The 20,909-nt window shown below is 46.7% G+C and overlaps 2 protein-coding genes across 2 annotated transcripts; one reads left to right on the top strand and one right to left on the bottom strand.

Annotated features, from left to right (window-relative positions):
• Window positions 1-2,061: 2,061 nt before the first annotated feature.
• LOC136457497 (uncharacterized) lies at window positions 2,062-5,725 on the bottom strand. Its single transcript, XM_066457528.1, has 6 exons — window positions 5,445-5,725; window positions 3,480-3,586; window positions 3,333-3,377; window positions 3,164-3,251; window positions 2,637-2,730; window positions 2,062-2,544 (listed from the first exon to the last, which is right to left on the bottom strand). The coding sequence occupies exons 1-6, from the start codon at window positions 5,573-5,575 to the stop codon at window positions 2,314-2,316; spliced, it is 696 nt and encodes a 231-aa protein (XP_066313625.1). The 5' UTR covers window positions 5,576-5,725; the 3' UTR covers window positions 2,062-2,313.
• A 9,294-nt stretch (window positions 5,726-15,019) lies between these two features.
• On the top strand, window positions 15,020-16,240 carry LOC136460144 (probable protein phosphatase 2C 8). The gene is made up of 2 exons (XM_066459964.1): window positions 15,020-15,601; window positions 15,845-16,240. The coding sequence occupies exons 1-2, from the start codon at window positions 15,020-15,022 to the stop codon at window positions 16,238-16,240; spliced, it is 978 nt and encodes a 325-aa protein (XP_066316061.1).
• The last annotated feature ends 4,669 nt before the right edge of the window (window positions 16,241-20,909 follow it).

Below are 20,909 nucleotides of genomic sequence, written 5' to 3'. Positions count from 1 at the left end.
ACAAAAAGTTATCAAATGCAACTTATGTACATAAGTTGTTCTATACAACTTAGTTGTGTTTTCATAACTTTTGTGTTTTCAAGTTTTGACATAAGTTATAAGTTATACGGTATAAGTTAATGTCATAAGTTATATGGTGATAAGTTTTATTCTGCAAAATGTTATATTGTCTAAGTTATCCGTATAAGTTATAGAAATAAGTTGTGTAACGTAACATATATGTATAACTTATATTGTAAGTTATAAGTTCTATGTTATAAGTTAATATATATAAATTGCTACTGGAAAACAAATTCTTCGAAACATATGTAAGTGGGATCTCGTTTTGTTCGTCTCGTCGCGTAGAACACACCATTTAACTTATAATAAATGATTCGCTTTTTTAAAAGTGACGTGGGGGCAGGTGCAGACAAAATTAAAAATAGATATACCATTTAGAAGTTATAGCATTTTAAAATAAATGATTCGTTTTTTTAAAAGTGACGTGGGGGCAGGTGCAGACGTCGCGTGCAGGCTCGGTCGAATCGTTCGCTGGCAAAAAAAATCAGTGAACGATCGTCAGAATGGATTTGGGCTCCAGCCTCCAGGCCTAACCGAGCCTTCGTTATACTGTTTAAGGGCTTAGAGGCAACAACAACAAAAGTGCACTCTAACGGGACTATGATACAACCCTCAAATCCTCTCCCAACCCTCGTTCCTAGGGCTCTAGACCAAACCTTCAAAAGTTCGTTTCTACAATTTCCGTGCGCGCTTCTCCTCCCACGCCACATAAACCCACTCGTGTGCCACTTCCCCGCTCGTGCACGCCGCCTCCCCTGCCGCCTCTAGATCCAACCTCCTCGCCGGCTCTTGGCCGGAGACGAAGCCATAGCACGACATCTTCCTCTCTTAGCGCGGCCACCGAAGAAGTGCTGCGGCCTCCTCTCCTCCTCGCGTGCGCATTGGAGAAGAAGCCGTGAGGTCCCATCGCCTGGAATCCACTCCCTCCCGTGGTACTCGACTAGATGGAGCTCTCGGCGAGCGACCTCCGTGCGGCTCATGGTGCTATGCTCTTCCTCCCAATCCGATCCCCAGCCTTTTGGCTGAGAAAGTCAATGACAAGTAGGACCCAGCTATTGGAATGAATTTGATGGCTCTATTTTATGGACCACTGCTAGTACATCTAAAAAAAATAAGGTCTTCAAAAGTAGGAAAAGTCCTTAAATAAAAAGTAGGGGTCTTATTTTGAGAGTCATTGCTGGAGTTACTCTTATCTTCAAACTTGACTTGGGGTGTCATTCAGGTTCTGAAACTTTAAGTCCCTAATGGTATAACGTGAGGCCTAAATCACAAGTTTAACTTCTAAAGTCCCAAATCGTATAATGTGAGTCCAAATAACAATAAGTCCGTATAATGTGAGGTCCAAATACTACAAGTGCCTAACCGTACAATGTGAGGTTCATCTCACAGTAACTTGAGGATGCCATCTCACAATAACTTGAGGATGCCATCGAGGTCCCAAACTTCTAAACTGGACATAGTCCTTACACTTAGGGCATGTTTGGTTCCATGGACTAAACTAAAATGTGGACTAAAATGCTCACTTTTAGTCTCTAAAATGCCAAACACATGGACTAAAATTTGAACTAAAGGGTTTAGTCCTCTAGTCCATGAGGGGATGACTAAACTGGACTAAAGTATTCTGGAGACAATCCTGCCCCTCGTTACTCCCCATCCCACCCCCTCGTTACTCCCCATCCCACCCGTGGCCAGCAGTTGTAATATCTTCATCTCAACAGGGGTAATATTGTCTTTATACAACTACATTAATGGACTTTAGTCCCTGAAACTAAACAGAATCCGGACTAAACTTTAGTCTAGAGACTAAACTTTAGTCCGCGGACTAAAGAAACCAAACAGGCCCTTACTAATCGTATCACATGAGGTCTAAATCACAATTAAACGCCACTAAGATAGAAAAATAGATTTCAATCAAACTCATATTCTCCTATACATCAGACTTAAATATGATTTCAATTAAATATCATCAAATCAAATATAGAAAAATATGACCTTGGCACATTCAGATAAGATATGTATTGCTCAGTATAGCTTTGTTAAGATGCCAACAGATGTTTATACTTTTGTTTCATAATACAGCAACACAATAATGGCCTTTCACTCGTACACAAATATAACACGATGAGAGCTCTCAACTGAACCAATGCTCTGCTGGTCATTCACTCGTACACAAACAAAACAACGATAAGAGCTCTCAACTTGTGCTCTGCCATACAGGGCGCGGAGACATCAAAGTTGTACACGGCGGTACCATCACTTCATGTACCTCTGAAGAAATTTACGGTGGAAATCACTCCTGATGGTATCGTTGATGAACCGTTTCGGTGTCTTGGTCTCTCCACGTGCTTGGTTCTTGAAAACCACATCATCGTCCCACCTTCTCTTAACACTGAAGGAGCCAGGATTGTTGATATTAATCAAAGGGTTTCCCCGCATCAGTTCAGCCTCCTTCATGTTGGCCTCCTCTTCTGCTTGTTGCCGCTCCTGAATGGAACAATTCTTGTTATGTTCCCATAATCCAAATGTACAAAAACATAAAATCATGACACAACGACAAAGATGCAAAGATAACAAACCTTTCTAAGCTTCTCCTCAGCTCTTTCTTTCTTAATCCTCTCAAGCTCTGCCATTAGAGCTTCAGTGTCGTCGTCGTCATCATCATCTTCATCGCTGAACACAATTTGGCATTCAATGTGTAAGAGCAACCAAGCATAGTGAAGTGGTAAACCGAAATAAGATATTTGCCTAAACAATGTCAAGAATGTTGCCTTATCTTCTGTGCACATTTGAAGTGAAGGCAGCCTTATCAAAGGAAACAAAACGTGCTACTATGCTAGGCAATGCGCAATAATGGATAACCACCACAACTCCAGAAGTGAGTAGCCTTGTGTGTATACGAACCACTATCCCAGAAGTGAGTAGCCTTGTGGCTATACAAATTTTTATTGAAGGTGACACAGGAAAAAAATTGAAACCATTCTAGAAAATAGTTAATGCAGTTGCAAGTCAAGTTCATCCTGCTAACAAAAGAATAATCCTAGCAGCATTTCAGAAGAGTAGGGTTCATAAAACACTCATCACTGAGAAGGACAATGGTACAGACCTCTCATCATCACTTTTAGGCTCCACATCAGAGTCATCTGCATCGATTTCTCGTGGAACTATCTTATCCTCTGCCTCTCTCTTTGAACCTATGAGTTACAACAAGAAAGGAATAAGTCACCACTAAGCCACAACATAAACAGATATTTTGCTGTGTTTGTTCCACCAACCTTCTAAGAGTAGAAGGCTTGAGCTTTTCCGCCGGTCTCTTTCTTCTGCAGGCAAGAAGATACACATTGTTACTTATTGTACATACCAGTCAGAAACTTATCCTGAAGGGAGAAAACAAAAGAACGAGACAGAGAAAGTAGGTGTACCAGCATAGGACTTATCCTTGGAAGAGTAGTGCTTGCCCTCGCGTTCCTCAAGTTCCTCTCTGAGGTTCCTCTTCTGTAACTCCTCTTGGGTCTGTTGACCGTCTTTTCTGTACAAATGGGCAAAAATAGTGAGTTATGGAGGGACAAACCTGAGCCTGACATATTCGCAACAAAAATACACAGCCAGCGGAAATATATATCTTAACCATGTCTGAGGGGCTAGTTGTGATTCCCAGATACTAACAGGGAACATATACATCTTTGTAAGCAATAAGTTGGTGATGCTGAAATTTTCTTTGCCTTAATGAAGCAAAGGCAAAGATTAAGATTCGTAAATGGCTACAGTTGACATTGACACAATCATCACCTCTCCAAAGTAAAAAAAACAATAATACATTATACAACAGACAAGACATGTAACCAAAATCTATATTTTATGCCTTGTTTTCCTAGACAATATAGAATCTCAAGTTACTAGCTGGATATTGGGAACTTCAACCTTGCATAAGAAACTCGCTGGTCCTTTTCGATTTGCATATGTAATCCAAATTACATACACGGTGGCAGTCATAAAATCGTTAGGTGGAGCAAAAGTAAATGCATATTCTGTTGTTTGCAAGCGGTCAGGTGGCGCAGATAAGCTAAACAAGCGGGATTAAGCACTGTATAATTCTCCTAGGAGACACCATACCAATTCAGTGTAGTAAAACATGCATGCCTTACCAGAATCTTTAAAAATGAACAGCTATCTACATGTAACGCAATATTAAAACAGGTTGTTGAAGAAAATAATGAACACTTCTTCAGGTCCCTCGACCAAATCAAGCATAAAGAGTGTGAATTAAATTTGTGCACCTCATGAATGCAAAAATAGATAAGTCTTAGATATGGCCGATGCACCACACTATATCCACCTTTCCTAAATACCAACTAGGAACTGCATATCCTGCATCTTGCCAGCTAACTATGAATCCTGTTATCAAGTCAGGATCCCTAAAATGATTTGTTTTGTGTTTGTCAATAGTTAATTAGGCAACTGGGTCCGACAATATAACATGTTTACATGGATTAGGGTTAAGGAAATTTCTGTCAGGTTCTATTTCTCAAAATTCTTCAACCACTTCATTTTTTGGACTACAATCTTAACAGTAAACTTGTGGAAAGTGGATGCTGTGGAAGCAAGATGCCCTGCTGGATGTCGGTTGCAATATGTAGATGATCATGGCAACTGAACAACAGCAGGCAGCCATCTGCTTCGGATTTTGGTAGACTCTGCAAACAACTGTTTGATGTTGTACTTACAAAGATTATAACTAATATATCAGCATGGCATGTTTTGCAATCATGAATGAGAACTTTTTTTTTGTCCCTTTTCGAACTGAAAACCATGCCACTCCCAACCCCCCCAATAGAAATACTAAAATGTAAAGTGAAATGAATAGTCAAACGGCCTCAACATCAGCAGATAGCAGCGGTAGACATTACTTTGTACTGAATGGCATCTTAATCTATTGAAGTGGTGGTAGCTGTAATATAGCAGTAAAGCAACTCCGAACAGATGCAGGAAAAGAAAATGATGCTGGAAGAAATTAAAACCACGACCTCTTATTGATATTTCAATATACTTTGCAGCACTAAAAATAAACTGATTCTGAAGCATTAACGCGGGCACTAAATGTAATTCGATTTTTTATAAGCAGTAATAGGTAACACCTGGGACAGAAAGGCTATCGAGCGTGATTAAGAATCCTGTACTGGACAATTAGCGTGGCAAGCGCGAAACTCTGAAAGCTAGGGTTGGGCACCGGCGTATGAGGCGGACAGACCATGGCGATTATCTCGTGCTAGCATCAAACCGACGGCAGGTGCTCTAATCGGGGAATCGGCCCCCAAATCGAAAATCCTGGCCCCCAAAATCAAGGAAAGTTCCAGATTAGAGAGGCAGATGGAAGGGAGAGAGAATACCTGGGCTTGAGGGAGGTGTGTGCGGCGAGGTCGCGGGAGGAGTACTTCTGGGAGGGGCCGAAGATGCGGGTGCCCCCCTGCTCGTTGCCGCCCTTGGCCGGCGCCCAGGTGGGGCGCGCCGCCGTCGTCATCTGCAAACCCTAGCCGGCAAGGGAAGCTGCGGACGCGAGAGGAGAGGAGACGAGGAGGGAGACGACGCGGTCGGACGGTCGGGTTTGGCTTCCCCGGGGCTCCGAAACAGCGAGGAGTCGAGGAGGGCCGGCGCACGCAAGTGAGTACAAGCACGCTCAGGCGCACGAGGTCGAGGAAGGCGGCGGCGAGGGGAAGGACGGTCTGGCCCATGGCGACCGACCAGTTGAGTACGTGGCCCGCGTACGTGTAGTGTCGTGGGCTTAGATATTTTTTTTTTTTGAGGAAGTGTCGTGGGCTTAGATGGGCCACTCGACTGACTGTCATGACCCATCCGTGCGGCCCGCTTTCCTCAAAAAAAAAAAAAAAAAAAAATCCGTGCGGCCCGCTAGCAGACCAATCCGAGCTTTGTTCTGTGCACGCTGCCTGCTGCAGCTTCTGAAATCTGAACACGCCTGAAACTCAAAAAAAAAAAAAAAAAAACTGAACACGCCTCGCCCATTGACATCGAGCAGAACAATTGCCAATTGCCCATCGAAGAGCCCGTCCGACGACAACCTGCGGTTCGGTGACGGGATGCCACACGACGTGGTAGGGCGGGTGGTGGACGACGGTGATCTCATGCGCGGGAGTACGTCGTCCATGATGAGGTGGCGGCCAGCCAGGTTGAACACGGCGAGGACACGACGCCCATCGTCGCGCTGGTGCTCGAGAGGTACCTCGTCCCTCGTCGGCAACCACGCACGGCGCCTCCAAGCCGGCCGGTGTTATCCCGCGTCCCGCGACCGCGAGCACGTATGCGTGGATCGAGCAAACTGCTGAGCACAGGGTGAAAGCTAGCTGCTTCACCATTTGCTCGCAGCTAGCTCCAGGCCGGATCACGATCGAGCTCGCCGTCGCGGGATGACGCGGCCGTGGAGTCGCCGCCGCCGTTTGTGCACGACGACGACGACGATGTACTTCTCGAGAACAAACGCGACGAGGGCCGTCACGTCCTCGCTGGGTTCACGCTAGCTGGCGACCACCTCGTCATGGACGTGTCCTCGTCATGAACGCCTCTTGCACCACCGACCTCCCACTACCCAACCACGTCGTGCGACATTCCCTCATCGAACGGCGGGTTTTCGCTGGTGTGGTGATTCGAATAAGAATAGCACAAGATGAACTGTATGGCACTTTAATTTGAGCCATAGGCTACTAAAACATGCATGTTTGATCTCTTCAGCGCACAATTGTCAAGCTGGTCGTGGCAGCGAGCGTCCATTCGCCAGATCCGTCATCCATGTCGAGCGCGAGTAACGTCCCGGAGGAGGCTGCGGCGCCGGGCCCGGATGGACGGACGCGGGCACGTCCCCGGAGCTATACCTACCGTACGGCATGGTGGCGATCAAGGGCATCCGCCCAGCGCTGACCGACACCGTGGCGGCAGCGACGTCGTTCACGGTGCTGTCGCCGCCCATGGGGCTCGACTACTCCACCCTCAATATTGGACGGCCGCCACCTCGGCGTGGTCGCCGGCGCAGAGCCCGATCGAACGCCTACTTGCGCTGCTGCGGGACCGGTCGCGGGGCAGGTCAACCTAGAGCTGTCCGGCGAAAACCTGTGGTTCGGTGACGGGACGTCACGCGACGACGTGGTAGGGTGGTGGACGAGGACGACGGTGCTGTGCGGGAGCTGTTCCGGGCACTCCAAGACGAGGTGGCGGCCGGCCTGCAGCCAGGGCGAACCAGTGGCGAGGACGCACCCGCCCGCCGCTGCGACGGCCATCGTCGTGCCGGTGCTTGAGACCTAACTCGTCATCGCAAACGACGACGCCTACATGGCCGTGATATCCCGCGGCGGCGAACGAGCTTGTGGAGCTCACTGACGAGCATGAGCTCCAGGGATCGAGCTATCGCGCGGTCGCGAGATATATCGCGGCCATGCAGGGGCCATATTTCGCGACAACGAACCTGCTTCTCCAACACCAGTGTGATGACGGCCATACGCCACGGCGGCGGCGGGCACGTTCTCGCCAGGGTCCGTATGTGCTGTCCGGCGTGTGGCGACCGCGCCTCCTCCTCATGGACGACGACGGAACAGCTCCTGCAGCATGACCGTACGTCCTCCACCACCCAACCAAACGGCAGGTTCTCGCTGCACAGGGCTCTCTCTCGATCTGCCCCGAGATCGTGCCTCACAGCAGGAGCAGCAGGCCCTCGGGCTCAGCGGCGGCGGCGGCGCGGCGGCCATCAAACACCGCGAAGTAGCCCAGGCCTATGAGCGGTAACAGCACGTGAACGACGACGTGGCGTCGACGGCGTGAGTCAGCGCCAGGCGTGTGCCCTTCAGCCTGTTCGTTTCGGCTGAATTGGCTTATAAGCTATGGCTAAAAGTCCTGTTGGCTGGTTTGGTGTGAGAGAAAAATACTGTTCAAGCCGCGGATTATAAGCCAGATACGAGCGAATAAGCCGAAACGAACATGCTGCTTAAACGCGGCCAAGTCGTAGAGAGCTACGGCCCCGGGGATATGCCCCATGCCAGCTGCTGCCGAGTCCGGGACGTAGCTCGGGCTCGACATGGATGAAGGATCTAGGGGAGCGCATGATGATGAGACAGAAGACCGACGGCCGGTACGTTGCTGCGTTCGAATTCTAAGGATGTCCTGAGCCTTTTTGAGGCAACAACAATGGAACAACGAACTGACGAAGCACCCTGCCACGTCGTGGTGACAGGAGAGCAATATTTCCGCCCGTGACCCATTACAACAACAGTAATATCAAAGAAAGGTCATTTCTCTGTTTTTGCAGCGCCCGTTCAGTAATTAATATATATATATATATATATATATATATATATATATATATATATATATATATATATATATATATAGGGAGAGGCTATTCAGAAGCCGGCTAAAAAATAAGTTATTCTGTAGCCACCTCCATTTACTATAATTTTATATACTAATTTACCATAATGTCAATACATATTTACAATAGTTGGGTTACTATAACACATGGGGATATTTACCATAACGTTATATTAAACCACTTAGTAAGGAGTTACTATAATCTCATAAATTAACATAGTAATTATCATAACTCAAAGACTCAAAGTGGCTACAGAATAAGTTATTCTGTAGCCAGCTACAGAATAGTAGTTCTATATATATATATATATATATATATATATATATATATATATATATATATATATATATATATATATATATATATATATATATATATATATATATGTGTGTGTGTGTGTGTGGCAGTGTGAAAATTTTCAATGTGTTAGCAATTCCCCATCCTGTTATCCCTCTGCGCGCCCCTCCTCCTCCGCCCCCTGCCCCGCCCTCCACCACTAGCGGCCGGCGGCTCCTACTGCCTCATCACGCCGCCCATCGACCCCTCCCTCCCCTAAAGACAGGGAAGCTTGCCGGAGTCGTCCTTGACCTCGCCCCCGCCCCCGCCTCGCCGCGCCAACTACCTCCCGCTCCCGTCCCTCGACCCCGCCCACCCTAATCCTAGGGCAGGGCGCCGGCGAGCTCCGCTGTGACATCTCCGTTGCCAGCCCTGTCAACCGCCGTCCCGCGCCGCCCAGCCCCGCAGCCATTTTACCCACCTCCAACGCGGTGTCGAGGCCGATGCCCCCCAAACCCCTTCTAAGGCTGCCGGGGAATAGAACCCTAAGCCCGCTGGAACCCTACCGTTGGAGACCTCCTCACCGGAACCCTAGCCACCTTCTTCTTCCTGTCCGACGCTGCCGGGCGTGGGCACGTGGGTCGCGCGCTCGGCGCGTCACGCGACGGGTCGCGTAATAGAAATTCCATAGCAAGAAACACGGCGATAATCTATGGACGTCGCTAGTACAACTAAACATAACGCCCACGGAAAAACATGTTACCCTTTTGTGCATTATCACCAAATATTTCGCTTCGATAGATCAACAATCCTCGAGAAATAATAACAAAAAAATATAAGGGAGAAATTTATACCATGATTTTGTGATTGAGTTGATGAAGCCGCTACATTTTCTTGCCATTAATCACCTGCAAATAACCGTAACATAGAATTAGTTAGCACCGCAGGCTATTAAAGATGTCCAAGTCCGTAATCCAAACAAACCACTTAAGTAGAAACAACGATGAAAGCACAATAAATAAGTGAAGAACTGACATAATTTGTGAAGGATTTAAAGCCCTGTCGGAGGTCGTAGAAATCATTTTGGTTGTGCAATAGCATGGAAGGCCATGTATAGTTGAATGAGGGCAAGATGAGGGTGTGTTTTGTGGCGGCGGCGAAATATCAAACGAGCAATGTTTGAGGTTTAGGGTTAATAGCGAGAACCACACAGGAGAATATATAGGGGACTAGAATCATTCGTAGCCATTGGATTTGATCCAACGGTAGGAGGGTGTTGTGTTAGGTGAAAGGTAGGTTTGTTGGTGTGGGTCTTATTTTCTCGAAGATAACTCAATTGGCCCATATATAGTTAGCATCAACAGAACAGATACTCACCAACTTCCAAATAAATCGTCTAAGTACCACTTTTTGTAAGGAAAAAGAATCACTGTCTTTAACAAAAGACAACACAAACCAACTATATGAGATGACAAGGTGGGTTGTCATTGTGGTGATGACTGATTGTCAAGCGAGGCGAGTCCTTTCAATTGAGTTATTCTTGCTTATGGGCTATGGCTAACCAAAGGCGGAGTGGTGGTGGTACAACATGCCTCTTTTTTGCGAAGGGAAGGGGGACTTATATTAAATCTTGGCATAGTACATCCCCAAATTACGCATGAGAAAATCTAAAATAAAAAATACATAATATTCTATTGAGATTCTTTCATCTTCTTCCCCAATGGCATCCCTTGAACGACGGAGCCAAAGTGCAATCCTTATGCCAAATCCAACGACCAACCCCAAAACATTGGACATACCGCAAGATCTAACGCTTCGGAACTAGTCCAAAACATATCTAAATTGCTGAAAGAATATCAACAGTTGCATCGTCGAGTACAACATAGGCTACGGATTCATCACCTCAAGACCTTGAAATCCTCTTCGCGACCATCGACGATGAGATCGATGACTCAGAGTCGCTGTCCTCGTTGGGGGCTCCCAGAAGCACCCTCCCCATGCAGATAAAGGCCACAATTTGGCCGTCTGCCGATGAATTTGACACCTGCAACGACGATCTCGTTGTGGCAATCACTGAAGTCATCGTAGGACACACAATCCTAACCAAAAATCATCTGATTTTGCTAAAAATTTATTTGGACTAAACCCTAAACAAACTAGAACTAAAAACTACGGAAAAGAGACATGGGTCCCCTCTCCTTCTTACCTCTGGCAGATGCATCGGAGAGAAAGAAGGAGAAGGGATGTAGGTGGAGGCGTGGCGACGGTGAGGCCCTAGGAGCAAGGGCGGCGGCGGTGTTTTTCTGAAGACCCTAGGCGGTAGCGGTGCAACATGTCTCTTGGTTATGTATAGTATTTGAGTTTGTTGGGGAAGACTTGATAGTTGATGGTAAGGGAGATGGTGCAGGTTCGTGCCAATGTACCATGAGAGGTGGGGGCAGAGAAGAAGGCATGGACTGGCGTCCAAGGATGAGAGGACCATGCATGATCCATACCAAACTCAAAGGCAACAAAGAGGGCACATGGAAGGCGATGAAGACCGTGTTAAACAAAGTCAGGCAAATCAAGACAAGTTAAGGTGTGGAGCAAGAGGACTTATTGATTGTCGGGCCAAAGACAAAGTGGACATGCCCGAACATCATGAAGTAAGTGTTTCTTTGCCAGTCATGACTTTTGTGCTTGCATCCAACGTCCAGACACCATCCAACGGTTCATACAAAAAAATCTCTACATTTGGTCGCGTTCACCAATTCACACCTGAGTTCCACGCCACGCGCCGCATTGTTCTCCTACGCCACATGCGCTGCATCCCCCCCCCCCCCCCGATCGCCACAGACCTCCCGCTCCGTGCTGCACGCATACAGTTCCAAAGCGAACCTAACACCATGACCAAGGGAATGATTGGTAATCGAGAGTGTACCTTGGTGGAGCTCCAAAGTGGACTATGGATTGCATTTTGGCAATTTGATACAAGGGGGATCTTGTTGTCTCTTGTCCTCTCTTTTGTTCTTGCATTTTCATCATGTATTGACCTTGCTTAGTGCTTTCTTTATGATGTTGTGTGCAAGTAACATTTGAGTGACCTCTAAGATCTTTACATGGTGTTCTCTTAGTTCATATGTTTTAGTTTGCTCCTAAGGACAATATTGTTAGTGTGCCTATGACTAAGGATTTGGCTTAGTGTGATGGTCCTAAGGACTTGTTTCTAGTGTGGTCTTTTAGTTATAGGGCTATGAAGTAGAATCTTGCTAGGTATAAAAAGTTCATGCTTTAAATTTTTTAGAGCCCCAATTGAACCTCGCCTCTTAGGGCCATTCAACCCTTTTGATTACGCATTGCTAATGAACACCCAAGTCTTGTGTAGTGGCATGGCAAGCTTGAGTCTTTGAATCGATGAGGGGCGAGTCAGTTGTTCCTACTACCATGAAAGTGAGTCCTTCAAAGAAATTCAAGTTGAATTTTGTATCTCAGCGACTAAATTGAATTAATCTAATGCAGACCCCTAAAACCAAACCTAGTTCTGGAACCAAATGGGATTAGGACTTTGGAAAACACCGTGCGACAAATTTAATCTTTCAAAGGGATTTTTCTCCACCACATATCTAACTATTGGATTTATAGTAGGTTTGTGTGGTTTATATGTTGAACGTAGTGATTTTTCATTTAAAAAACAACACACATGTAGGTTATTTGGAAATTAGTAAGTACAAAATCAATTGGTGCCAATTATATGCGCGACCAAGTGAATTTTCTTCAAGAAGAGGGCCCACCTACAAGCTTACCTCGCACCTAACACGACATCCTCTTACCGTTGGATCAAATCCAATGTCAGCGAATGATTCTGCTGTCCTTTATATTCTCCTACGTGGTTCTCACTATTAACCCTAAATCTCAAACATCGTCCTATCGATATTTCACCGCCGCCACAAGACACATCCTCAGGTGTCCCTCCACGCTATCGCACAACCAAAACGATGTATATACCCTTCCATAGGGTTCGAAATTCTTCACATACTATGTTGGTTCTTCGATTATGTCTTGCGTTCTCATCATTGCTTGTACTTTTGCGGTTTTTGTGGGTTAAGGACTTTGACATCTTCAATAACTGATGAGTGCTAATTCTGTTTAACGATTATTTTCAGGTGATTAATAGCAAGGAAATGTAGTGGCTTCGTTAACTTAACCACAAAAATCATGGTATAAGTTTCTATCTTGCAATATTTTTGTTATTTTGTTTAGGATAGTTGATACATCTAGGATAAACATTTGGTGATTTGCACGAAGAAATTAACATGGCTTATTTTGCTGTTGACATTTTTAAGTTGTACTATCGACATCTAAAGAATTATGGTCACGTTTCTTGCTAACTAACACACATCTGAAAAAAATTTCACACTGCCCCTTTGATAATGTGGTCTGCAAATTCAGATTTTATTTGGACTCGGGATCATGTGTCTGCAGTCAATTCACATATCTGAATTTGTTCTACGTCACTAAATGGGCACTGCAGGAAATTTCGAAACACGTGAACGTGGCAAAAATCCACTGGAGAAATCTTTGTAGGATGATCCCCGTACAGGATGACATCAGAGGTGTGACATCACATCCCCGTAGGATGATCCCAGCTTAGTTGATTTGCTTATTAATTTTCTTCCATTCGTTAATTGTTAGAGCCTTTTTTTTATCTGGTTGAAATCCCTGAGATTCAATTCAGGTTTCAAATAAATAGACCTTAATCAATAAGTGTTTATTTTGGAAATCTGAATTGGATCTTTGAGATTTCGTTTGCACTCCAAATAAGCCCAACAATTAATGAGTGTAAGAGAATTGATCAGCAAATCAATTAACCTGGGATCTTCTTACGCGGATGTGGTGACCATACTCCAGTTGTGATTTGCCTTTCCATTTGTAGCTAGCAGCAAATGTCCTGAGGAGCAACCTTCCAAATCGAGCGGCCACCATTTCTTTGCGTTTGAAAACGAGAATGCCGACCGTTGACGATCTTCCGATGCAAGTTTCTCTTATTTGAACTTTCCTTTTGAGAGGTCTCTTTTGAAATTATTCCTTTTGAAATTATTTGAACATGTTTTTTTTTGTAGATATTTCTAGTTGTACTAGCCATGCCCAGAGAATTATTGTCTCGTTTCTTGCTAACTAACACATCTGACAAATTTTCACAGTGCCCAATTGATATCGTGGTATGCAAATTCAGATTTTATTTGGACTTGGGATCATGTGTCTGCAGTCAATTTACATATATGACGTTACTGAAAGGGCACTGCGAGAAATTTCAAAAGACAAGCATATATATAAAACGTGGCAAAAATCCACCGGAGATTTCTCCGTAGGATGATCCTTGTACATGATGACATCAGAGCTGTGACATCACATCCCCCTAGGATGATCCCAGCTTAGTTGATTTGCTTATTAATTTTCTTCCATTCTTTAATTGTTAGAGCCTGTTTTTGATCTGGATGAAATCCCTGAGATTCAATTCAGGTTTCAAATAAATAGGCCTTAATCAATGAGAGTTTATTTGGAAAATCTGAATTGGATCTTTGAGATTTCGTTTGTATCCAAATAAGCTCAATAATTAACGAGTGGAAAAGAATTGATCAAAAAAATCATTTAACCTGGGATCTTTTTACGCGGGTGTGATGACCATGCATGCTCCGGTTGTCATTGCTTGTATTTGCAGCCGCAGTATGAGGAGCAACCTTCCAAATCGAGCGGCCGCCATTTCTTTGGGTTTGAAATGAGAATTCGAACCCAGTGCGAGTTTCTCTTATTTGAATTTTCTTTCTCAAAGGTCTCTTTTGAAATTATTCCTTATCCTACCTACCCCGAAACAGTGGTGTAGATAAGATTTATAGTTAGGATGGTCTATTTTAGATGTAAGGCCAAATTACACCACAATCCTTGTGCGATCTTAATTTATGATAACTCTCTACTATGGTTTCACCTTAGATTAAAATGTTAGGATGGTTCATGACCCATAGTGCCACTTTACTAGCTCTGCCTATGCATGAAATTGTACAGATCTTAAAATGCTATTAGTCCTCTTAATCGTCAAGCAAATTCGCTGCAAGGACAGTAAAGTAACCTCTCTGAAAATTACTCCTGGAGCAAAGGACCACGCTGAAAATATTGCTCCTCACCATTACCATATATATATAGGAGTAACAATTGACAGCAGCAATGCATCGTTCTTCCAAGCTAGCTAGGTCTTTTGATCCATCTCTTCAGCGCACGTACATTTGCCATTAGCCAAGCAAGCTGGTAGTGGTAGCGAGTGTTCATTCGCTAGATCCATCTTCCATGTCGAGCTCGAGCGACGCCTTCCCGGTCCCGGAGGAGGAGGTGGCGGCGGTGCTGGAGGTGCTGGCATGGGGCACGTTCCCACGTCTATACCTATCGTATGGTATGGTAGCGATGAAGGGGATGCGGCCGGTGCTCACAGACGCCGTGGAGGCGGCGCCGTCGTTCACGGTGCTCTCGCCTCCCATGGGTTTAGACTTCTTCGCCGTGCTTGACGGCCGTGGCCTCGGCGAAGCCGCTGCCGGCGGCGAGTCCGAGCGCATACTCGCGCTGCTGCGGGACGCGCTCGCTGGGCAGGTCTACTTGGAGCTGTGCAGCGACAGCCCGCGGTTCCTTGAAGGGACGTCGCGCGACGACGTCGTAGGGTGGTGGGCGACGACGCTGAGGGAGGCGTTCCGAGCCTTCCACGAGGAGTTCGCGGCCTGCAGCCAGGGCGAGCAAGGCGTGGACGCGCCCGCCGCCACGGCCATCGTCGCGCTGGTGCACGAGAGGTATCTCGTCATCGGCAACTGCGGCGCCTCCAAGGCCGTGCTATCCCGGGACGGCGAGCTCGTGGAGCTCAGTTCCGATTCCGAGCACATGGTAAGTAAAGCTTCTTCTTCGTGCATTTGGTCCATGTCAGGATAGTTACGTTGTTCAGAGGTCCAGAGTTGACGTCATTTTCCATTAAAGGTTCCTGAACTAGTTGTACGCGCGAGCTTGCTTTTGTGATTCGTGGCCAGCGGCAATTCACCATTTCTATGCACGTACGTACATGCGCAGGCAAACAGGAGGGGAGATGAGAACAAGAGCGTGGACAACGCCGGCGGCGTCCGCGTGGCCGAGGCCACCTCCAAGCTCACCACCGCTCCGCGGACTACTACCGGCTCGTCAGTGCCGGCACCGTCGGCGGCCGCGGACGTCGTCGACGTGGTGACGGTGGAACGGGAGGCGCGCGACGAGTTCTTGATCCTGGGGAGCGCAGCGCTCTGGGACAAGATGACGCCGGCGGCGGCGTGTGCCCACGTCCGGCGAAGGCTGGGGAGGACCTCACGGGTCACCATGCCGTGGGAGACACGCATCACCGATGTGGAGGGCTCACCGACGCTGCTCGCCGAGGAGCTCGCCAAGAAGGGGGTGCATGCCGGCAGTTGGGACAACGTCAGTGTCGGCCTCGTTGTGTTCAGGGACTTCTGGGCTGCAGGGTGCACGCAGTCTGCCAGCAACCCTCAAGCCTCCTAATGATGAAGGACCCAGGATCTTGTAGCCAAAACGGCAACTGAAGAAGCAGCAGGCGCTAGCCAAGAGAAGGTTCGCCGGTCCACTCGTCAGACTCGCCCATGTGGCCGGTACATGGGGCCCGAGTGGCAGTGAGAACTTGATGTAATACAATCTTTCCTTTCCTGTTCTTCTCCGATTCCTCGCACTGCGTTGCTAACAAAGTGTGTGATCCGGCCGTTCGTTGTTCGCTGAGTCCTCAGTAGGAGCATTTGGTTGGTGTGTGTCGTTCGTGCATTTGGTTGGTGTGAAATTAAACTCTGTAGGAGCTTAGAACTGTGTTGTTCTAATGGATTTGTGTCTTTTTCAGTAAGATAGACGTTTGAACTTCAAATTTATTTACTGCAGTTGCCGCGAATCGAAAAGCACACACGATCGTACAGTTCAAAACCACAGAAACAAAAACTCTTTCACAAAATCCAAATAGCAGATCAAATCATCAAACTGAATGGATAGAAATTTTGGTTGAAAAAAGGGACCCGAAGGAAGAAAACAACACGGGATGCAAGATCTAGATGGGTGTAACTTTGTTCATTTTATTTCGTTTGGATTGGAAGATGAAGCGACTCGATCGACTTGAACTGTTTCTAGACAGCCTGTATTCTGTGTGATGTGTCCGGTTGTCGTCATGGCTCCTCTGTAACTCTGCCAGGCAAACGCGCAACGGACGACGTCAAATGCATGAGCTAGTTAGCGCAGTCCATGGCCCGACGTCAAATGAGTTGTATGGCGCTTTAATTTGAGCCATAGGCTACTAAACACATGTATGATCCCTTGAGCGCACAATTGGCATGCTGGTAGTGGCAGTGAGCGTTCATTGCCCATCATCCATGTCGAGCAGGAGCAACGTCCGGAGAAGGCTGCGGCGCTGGAGCTATACATGTCCTACGGCATGGTGGCGTTGTTGAAGGGCATACGCCCGGCTCTGACCGACGCCATGAGGAAACGACGTTGTTCACGGTGCTGTCTCCGCCCATAGGGCTCGACTACTCCACCCTCACCGTTGGACGGTCGCCACTTCGGCGTGGCCACCGGCGCAGAGCCCGATCGAACGCCTACTTGCGTTGCTGGGGACGCGGTCGCGGGGCAGGTCTGTCCGGCTAAAACCGCGGGTTCGGTGACGGGACGTCACGTGACGACGTGGTAGGGTGGTGGACGAGGACGACGGTGCTGTGCAATAGCTGTTCAGGGCACTCCAAGACGAGGTGGCGGCCTGCAGCCAGGGCGAACTAGTGGCGAGGACGCGCCCGCCCGCCGCTGCGACGGCCATCGTCGCGCCGGTGCTCGAGAACTAACTCGTCATCGCGAACGACGACGAGTCCGTGACCGTGATATCCCGCGGCGGCGACCGAGCTTGTGGAGCTCACTGACGAGCATGTGCTCGGAGATGAGCTCCAGGAATCGAGCTCGCGCGCGGTCGCGAGATATATCGCGGCCATGGAAGCGCCGTATTTCGCGACGAGGAACCTGCTTCTCCGACACCAGTGCGGTGACGGCCGTACGCCACGGAGGCGGCGGGCACGTTCTCGCCGGGGCTCGTACGTGCTGGCTGGCGAGTGGCGACCGCGCCTCCTCCGCATGGAGGACGACGGAACAGCTCTTGCAGCATGACTGTACGTTCTCCACCACCCAACCACACGTGGTGCGACGACGACACGAGGTGCCCTCACCAAACGGCAGGTTCTCGCTGGACACAGCTCTGTCTTGACCTGCCCCGCGATCGTGCCTGACAGCAGGCGTAGGTAGGGCGTCGGGCTCGGCGGCGGCGGCCGTCAAACACCGCGAAGTAGACCAGGCCTATGGGCGGTGACACCACCTGAACGACGACGTGGCCGCCACGGCGTGAGTCAGCGCCGGGTGCGTTCCCTTGAACGCGGCCATGTCGTACGACAGCTACGGCCCCGGAGATGTGCCCCATGGCGTGGCGGCCCCCGCGTCCGGGACGCCGCTGGAGCTCGGGCTCGACATAGATGATGGATCTAGCGCATGATAACACCATAAGTCAGAAGACCTAGCTTGAACGATACATTGCTGCGTTCGAATGCATTATGCATGGAGCAGCGAAGCACTATGCCATGTCGTGGTACTTTACAACAGCAGTATAATACCAAAGAGGTCATATCTCATTCAATAATGTAGTATAAATTCAGATTTGTAAATCGACTAGCGACACATGATTCTAAATCGAAATAAATTTGCGTAGACCAAAAAATCAAATGGGCAGTGTGAAAAATTTCAGTGTTTTAGCAAGAAACACGGCGATACTCTTTGGACGTGGCTATTACTACCGGCCAGGCTAACGAGCGAAAGCTCATCCCCTAGTAAATCAGCTAAAAATTTTCCGAAAGTAATAATTTCCTTTTGTGGCAAAAAAAAAAAAAAAATCCCACGTTCCTATTTTGGATAGATCAGCAGCGCGCAGCACTCCTCTCCCTCCCTGTGACGTCAGCCTAACGCGGTTTAAAAAAAAAAGCAAACATTTATTTTAAGTTGTTATAACTTCTGAACGTTGTATTCATTTTCAATTCCGTCAACACCGGTGTGTTATACGCGATAAAACGAACAAAACTAGATCACACTTACATATGTTTCAAAGAAAAAAGATTAATAATAATTTATATGTACTACTTTAGAACATATAACTTATAACATATACTAAATCCGTTTTAAATTATAGTTCATTTGACTTTTTTGACCTCAAGTTTGACCACTCGTCTTATTCAAAAATTTATGCTAAATATCACTTCTTTTATTGTGGCTTGCTTTATTAACAAAAGTTCTTCAAGAATGACTTAAATTTGACTATGTTGGCATAATTTTTTTACATAAGACGAGTGGTCAAACTTGCGATAAAAAAGTCAAACAAACTATAATTTGGAACGGAGTAGTAACTTATACGAAAACTTGAAAACACAAGAGTTATGAAACACAACTCATTTACAAAAAAATTATTAAACATAAAGGAATAAACTAACTTATAACTTATGACAAAACTTACAAACACAAAAGTTATTAGCACAGAAAGGGACAGATTAACTTATAACTTATACCAAAATCTATAAACATAAAAAGTTATGAAACACAACTTATACGCAAAAGTTATGAAATACAACTTATGTACATAAGTTACTCATACAACTTGTGTACATAAAGTTAATCAATAAAACTTATGTGCATATATTATAAGTTATATGTTATAATTTAATACAAATAAATTATTACTAAAAATTTTCTTTGAAACATATGGAAGTGGGGTCTAGTTTTGTTCGCCTCATCACGTCGAATACACCAGTGCAGACGGAATTAAAAATAAATACACCATTCGGAAGTTATAGCAATTTGAAATAAATGTTACACTTTTATGGTGACGTTAGGAGTAGGGAAAAGGCAGCGGGGGAGGAGGAGGGTTGGCGGCCGGCATGCATGCTGTTGAATCGTTTGCTGAATCCGAAACGGGTGAATGACAGCTGAAATGGATTTGGGCTATTACTACTAAACATGTCCCCCACGAGGAAAAACATGCTAACATTTCTGTGCATTATCACCATATATATTTCGCTTCAATAGATCAACTATCCTCGAGAAATAATAACAAAAAATATATATGGGAGAAATTTATACCATGATTTTGCGATTGAGTCGATGAAGCCGCTACATCTTCTTGCTATTAATCACCTGAAAACGACTATAACATAGAACTAGCACTTGTAGTGCGCACCCCGTCATGCTCTACATGCGTGACCCCGTGGTCTTCCTTGCCCTGCCATCTTTGTCGCGCCTGCCCCCAACCTTCCTCGCCCACCGCCTTGGCCAGTGCGCCCCCGACCGCGTCGCCCATTGCCCACCCCTGTCCTCCACTAATCTCAATCGAAGGAGGAAGAATGGTCGGTCGTCCCCGCCTCGAGCTCTTCCCTACTAGTTTTATTCCATCGCTCGTTCAGCGGCGCCCCACAGCTTTGCTCGTCGCCCCTCAACCCACCACCACCGCCGATCCAGCTGCCGCCCGAGGGCCCATCACCTTCGAAGGCCACTGGCAATGGAGGTCCCCTAAGAACCCCAAATCCCTGACCCAAAACCCTAACCCCACCGCCACCGTCGGCCACTCCATCCACTCCTTCTTCCCTCCCTAATTTTGGCGGCGTCGACCAGTCGCACGCTACAAGCACAACGCAGCCGGTCACCAAATAGAGTTTACGTATTGAGATCCAAGTCTATAATCCAAAAAACCCACTTAAGTAGAAACAATGATGAAAAGACAGTAAATAAGTGAAGAACTAACATAATTTGTGAAGAATTTCAAGCCCTACCGGAGGTCATAGAAATCATTTTGGTTGTGCAATAGCATGGAAGGGCACATATAGTTGAATGAGGGCAAGATGAAGGTGTGTTTTATGGCGATGGCGAAATACTGAATGAGTGATGTTTGAGGTTTAGGGTTAATAGCGAGAACCACATAGGAGAATATATAGGGCACTAGAATCATTCTGAGCCATTGGATGCAATCCAATGATAGGAGGATGTCGTGTTAGGTGAAAGGTAGGTTTGTAGACATGGGCCCTATTTTCTCAAAGATAACTCAATTGGGCCCTATATAATTAGCATCAACTGCACCCACTTCCAAATAAATTATGTG

The sequence above is a fragment of the Miscanthus floridulus genome, chromosome 6, assembly GCF_019320115.1.
Source record: "Miscanthus floridulus cultivar M001 chromosome 6, ASM1932011v1, whole genome shotgun sequence".
Taxonomy (NCBI): Eukaryota; Viridiplantae; Streptophyta; class Magnoliopsida; order Poales; family Poaceae; genus Miscanthus; species Miscanthus floridulus.
The sequence above is the reverse complement of the archived record's forward strand: the minus strand, read 5'-3'. Positions and strand labels throughout refer to the sequence as shown.

Bases quoted from the DNA above. Each gene is read 5' to 3' on its own strand.
- LOC136460144 (XM_066459964.1), top strand. From the start codon at position 15,020: ATGTCGAGCTCGAGCGACGCCTTCCCGGTCCCGGAGGAGGAGGTGGCG. The intron at 15,602-15,844 runs GTAAGTAAAGCT...CGCGTGGCCGAG, and splicing joins GTTCCGATTCCGAGCACATG to GCCACCTCCAAGCTCACCAC.
- LOC136457497 (XM_066457528.1), bottom strand. From the start codon at position 5,575: ATGACGACGGCGGCGCGCCCCACCTGGGCGCCGGCCAAGGGCGGCAAC. The intron at 3,587-5,444 runs GTATTCTCTCTC...CCATTTGTACAG, and splicing joins CACACCTCCCTCAAGCCCAG to AAAAGACGGTCAACAGACCC. The intron at 3,378-3,479 runs GTACACCTACTT...TCTTGCCTGCAG, and splicing joins CAAGGATAAGTCCTATGCTG to AAGAAAGAGACCGGCGGAAA.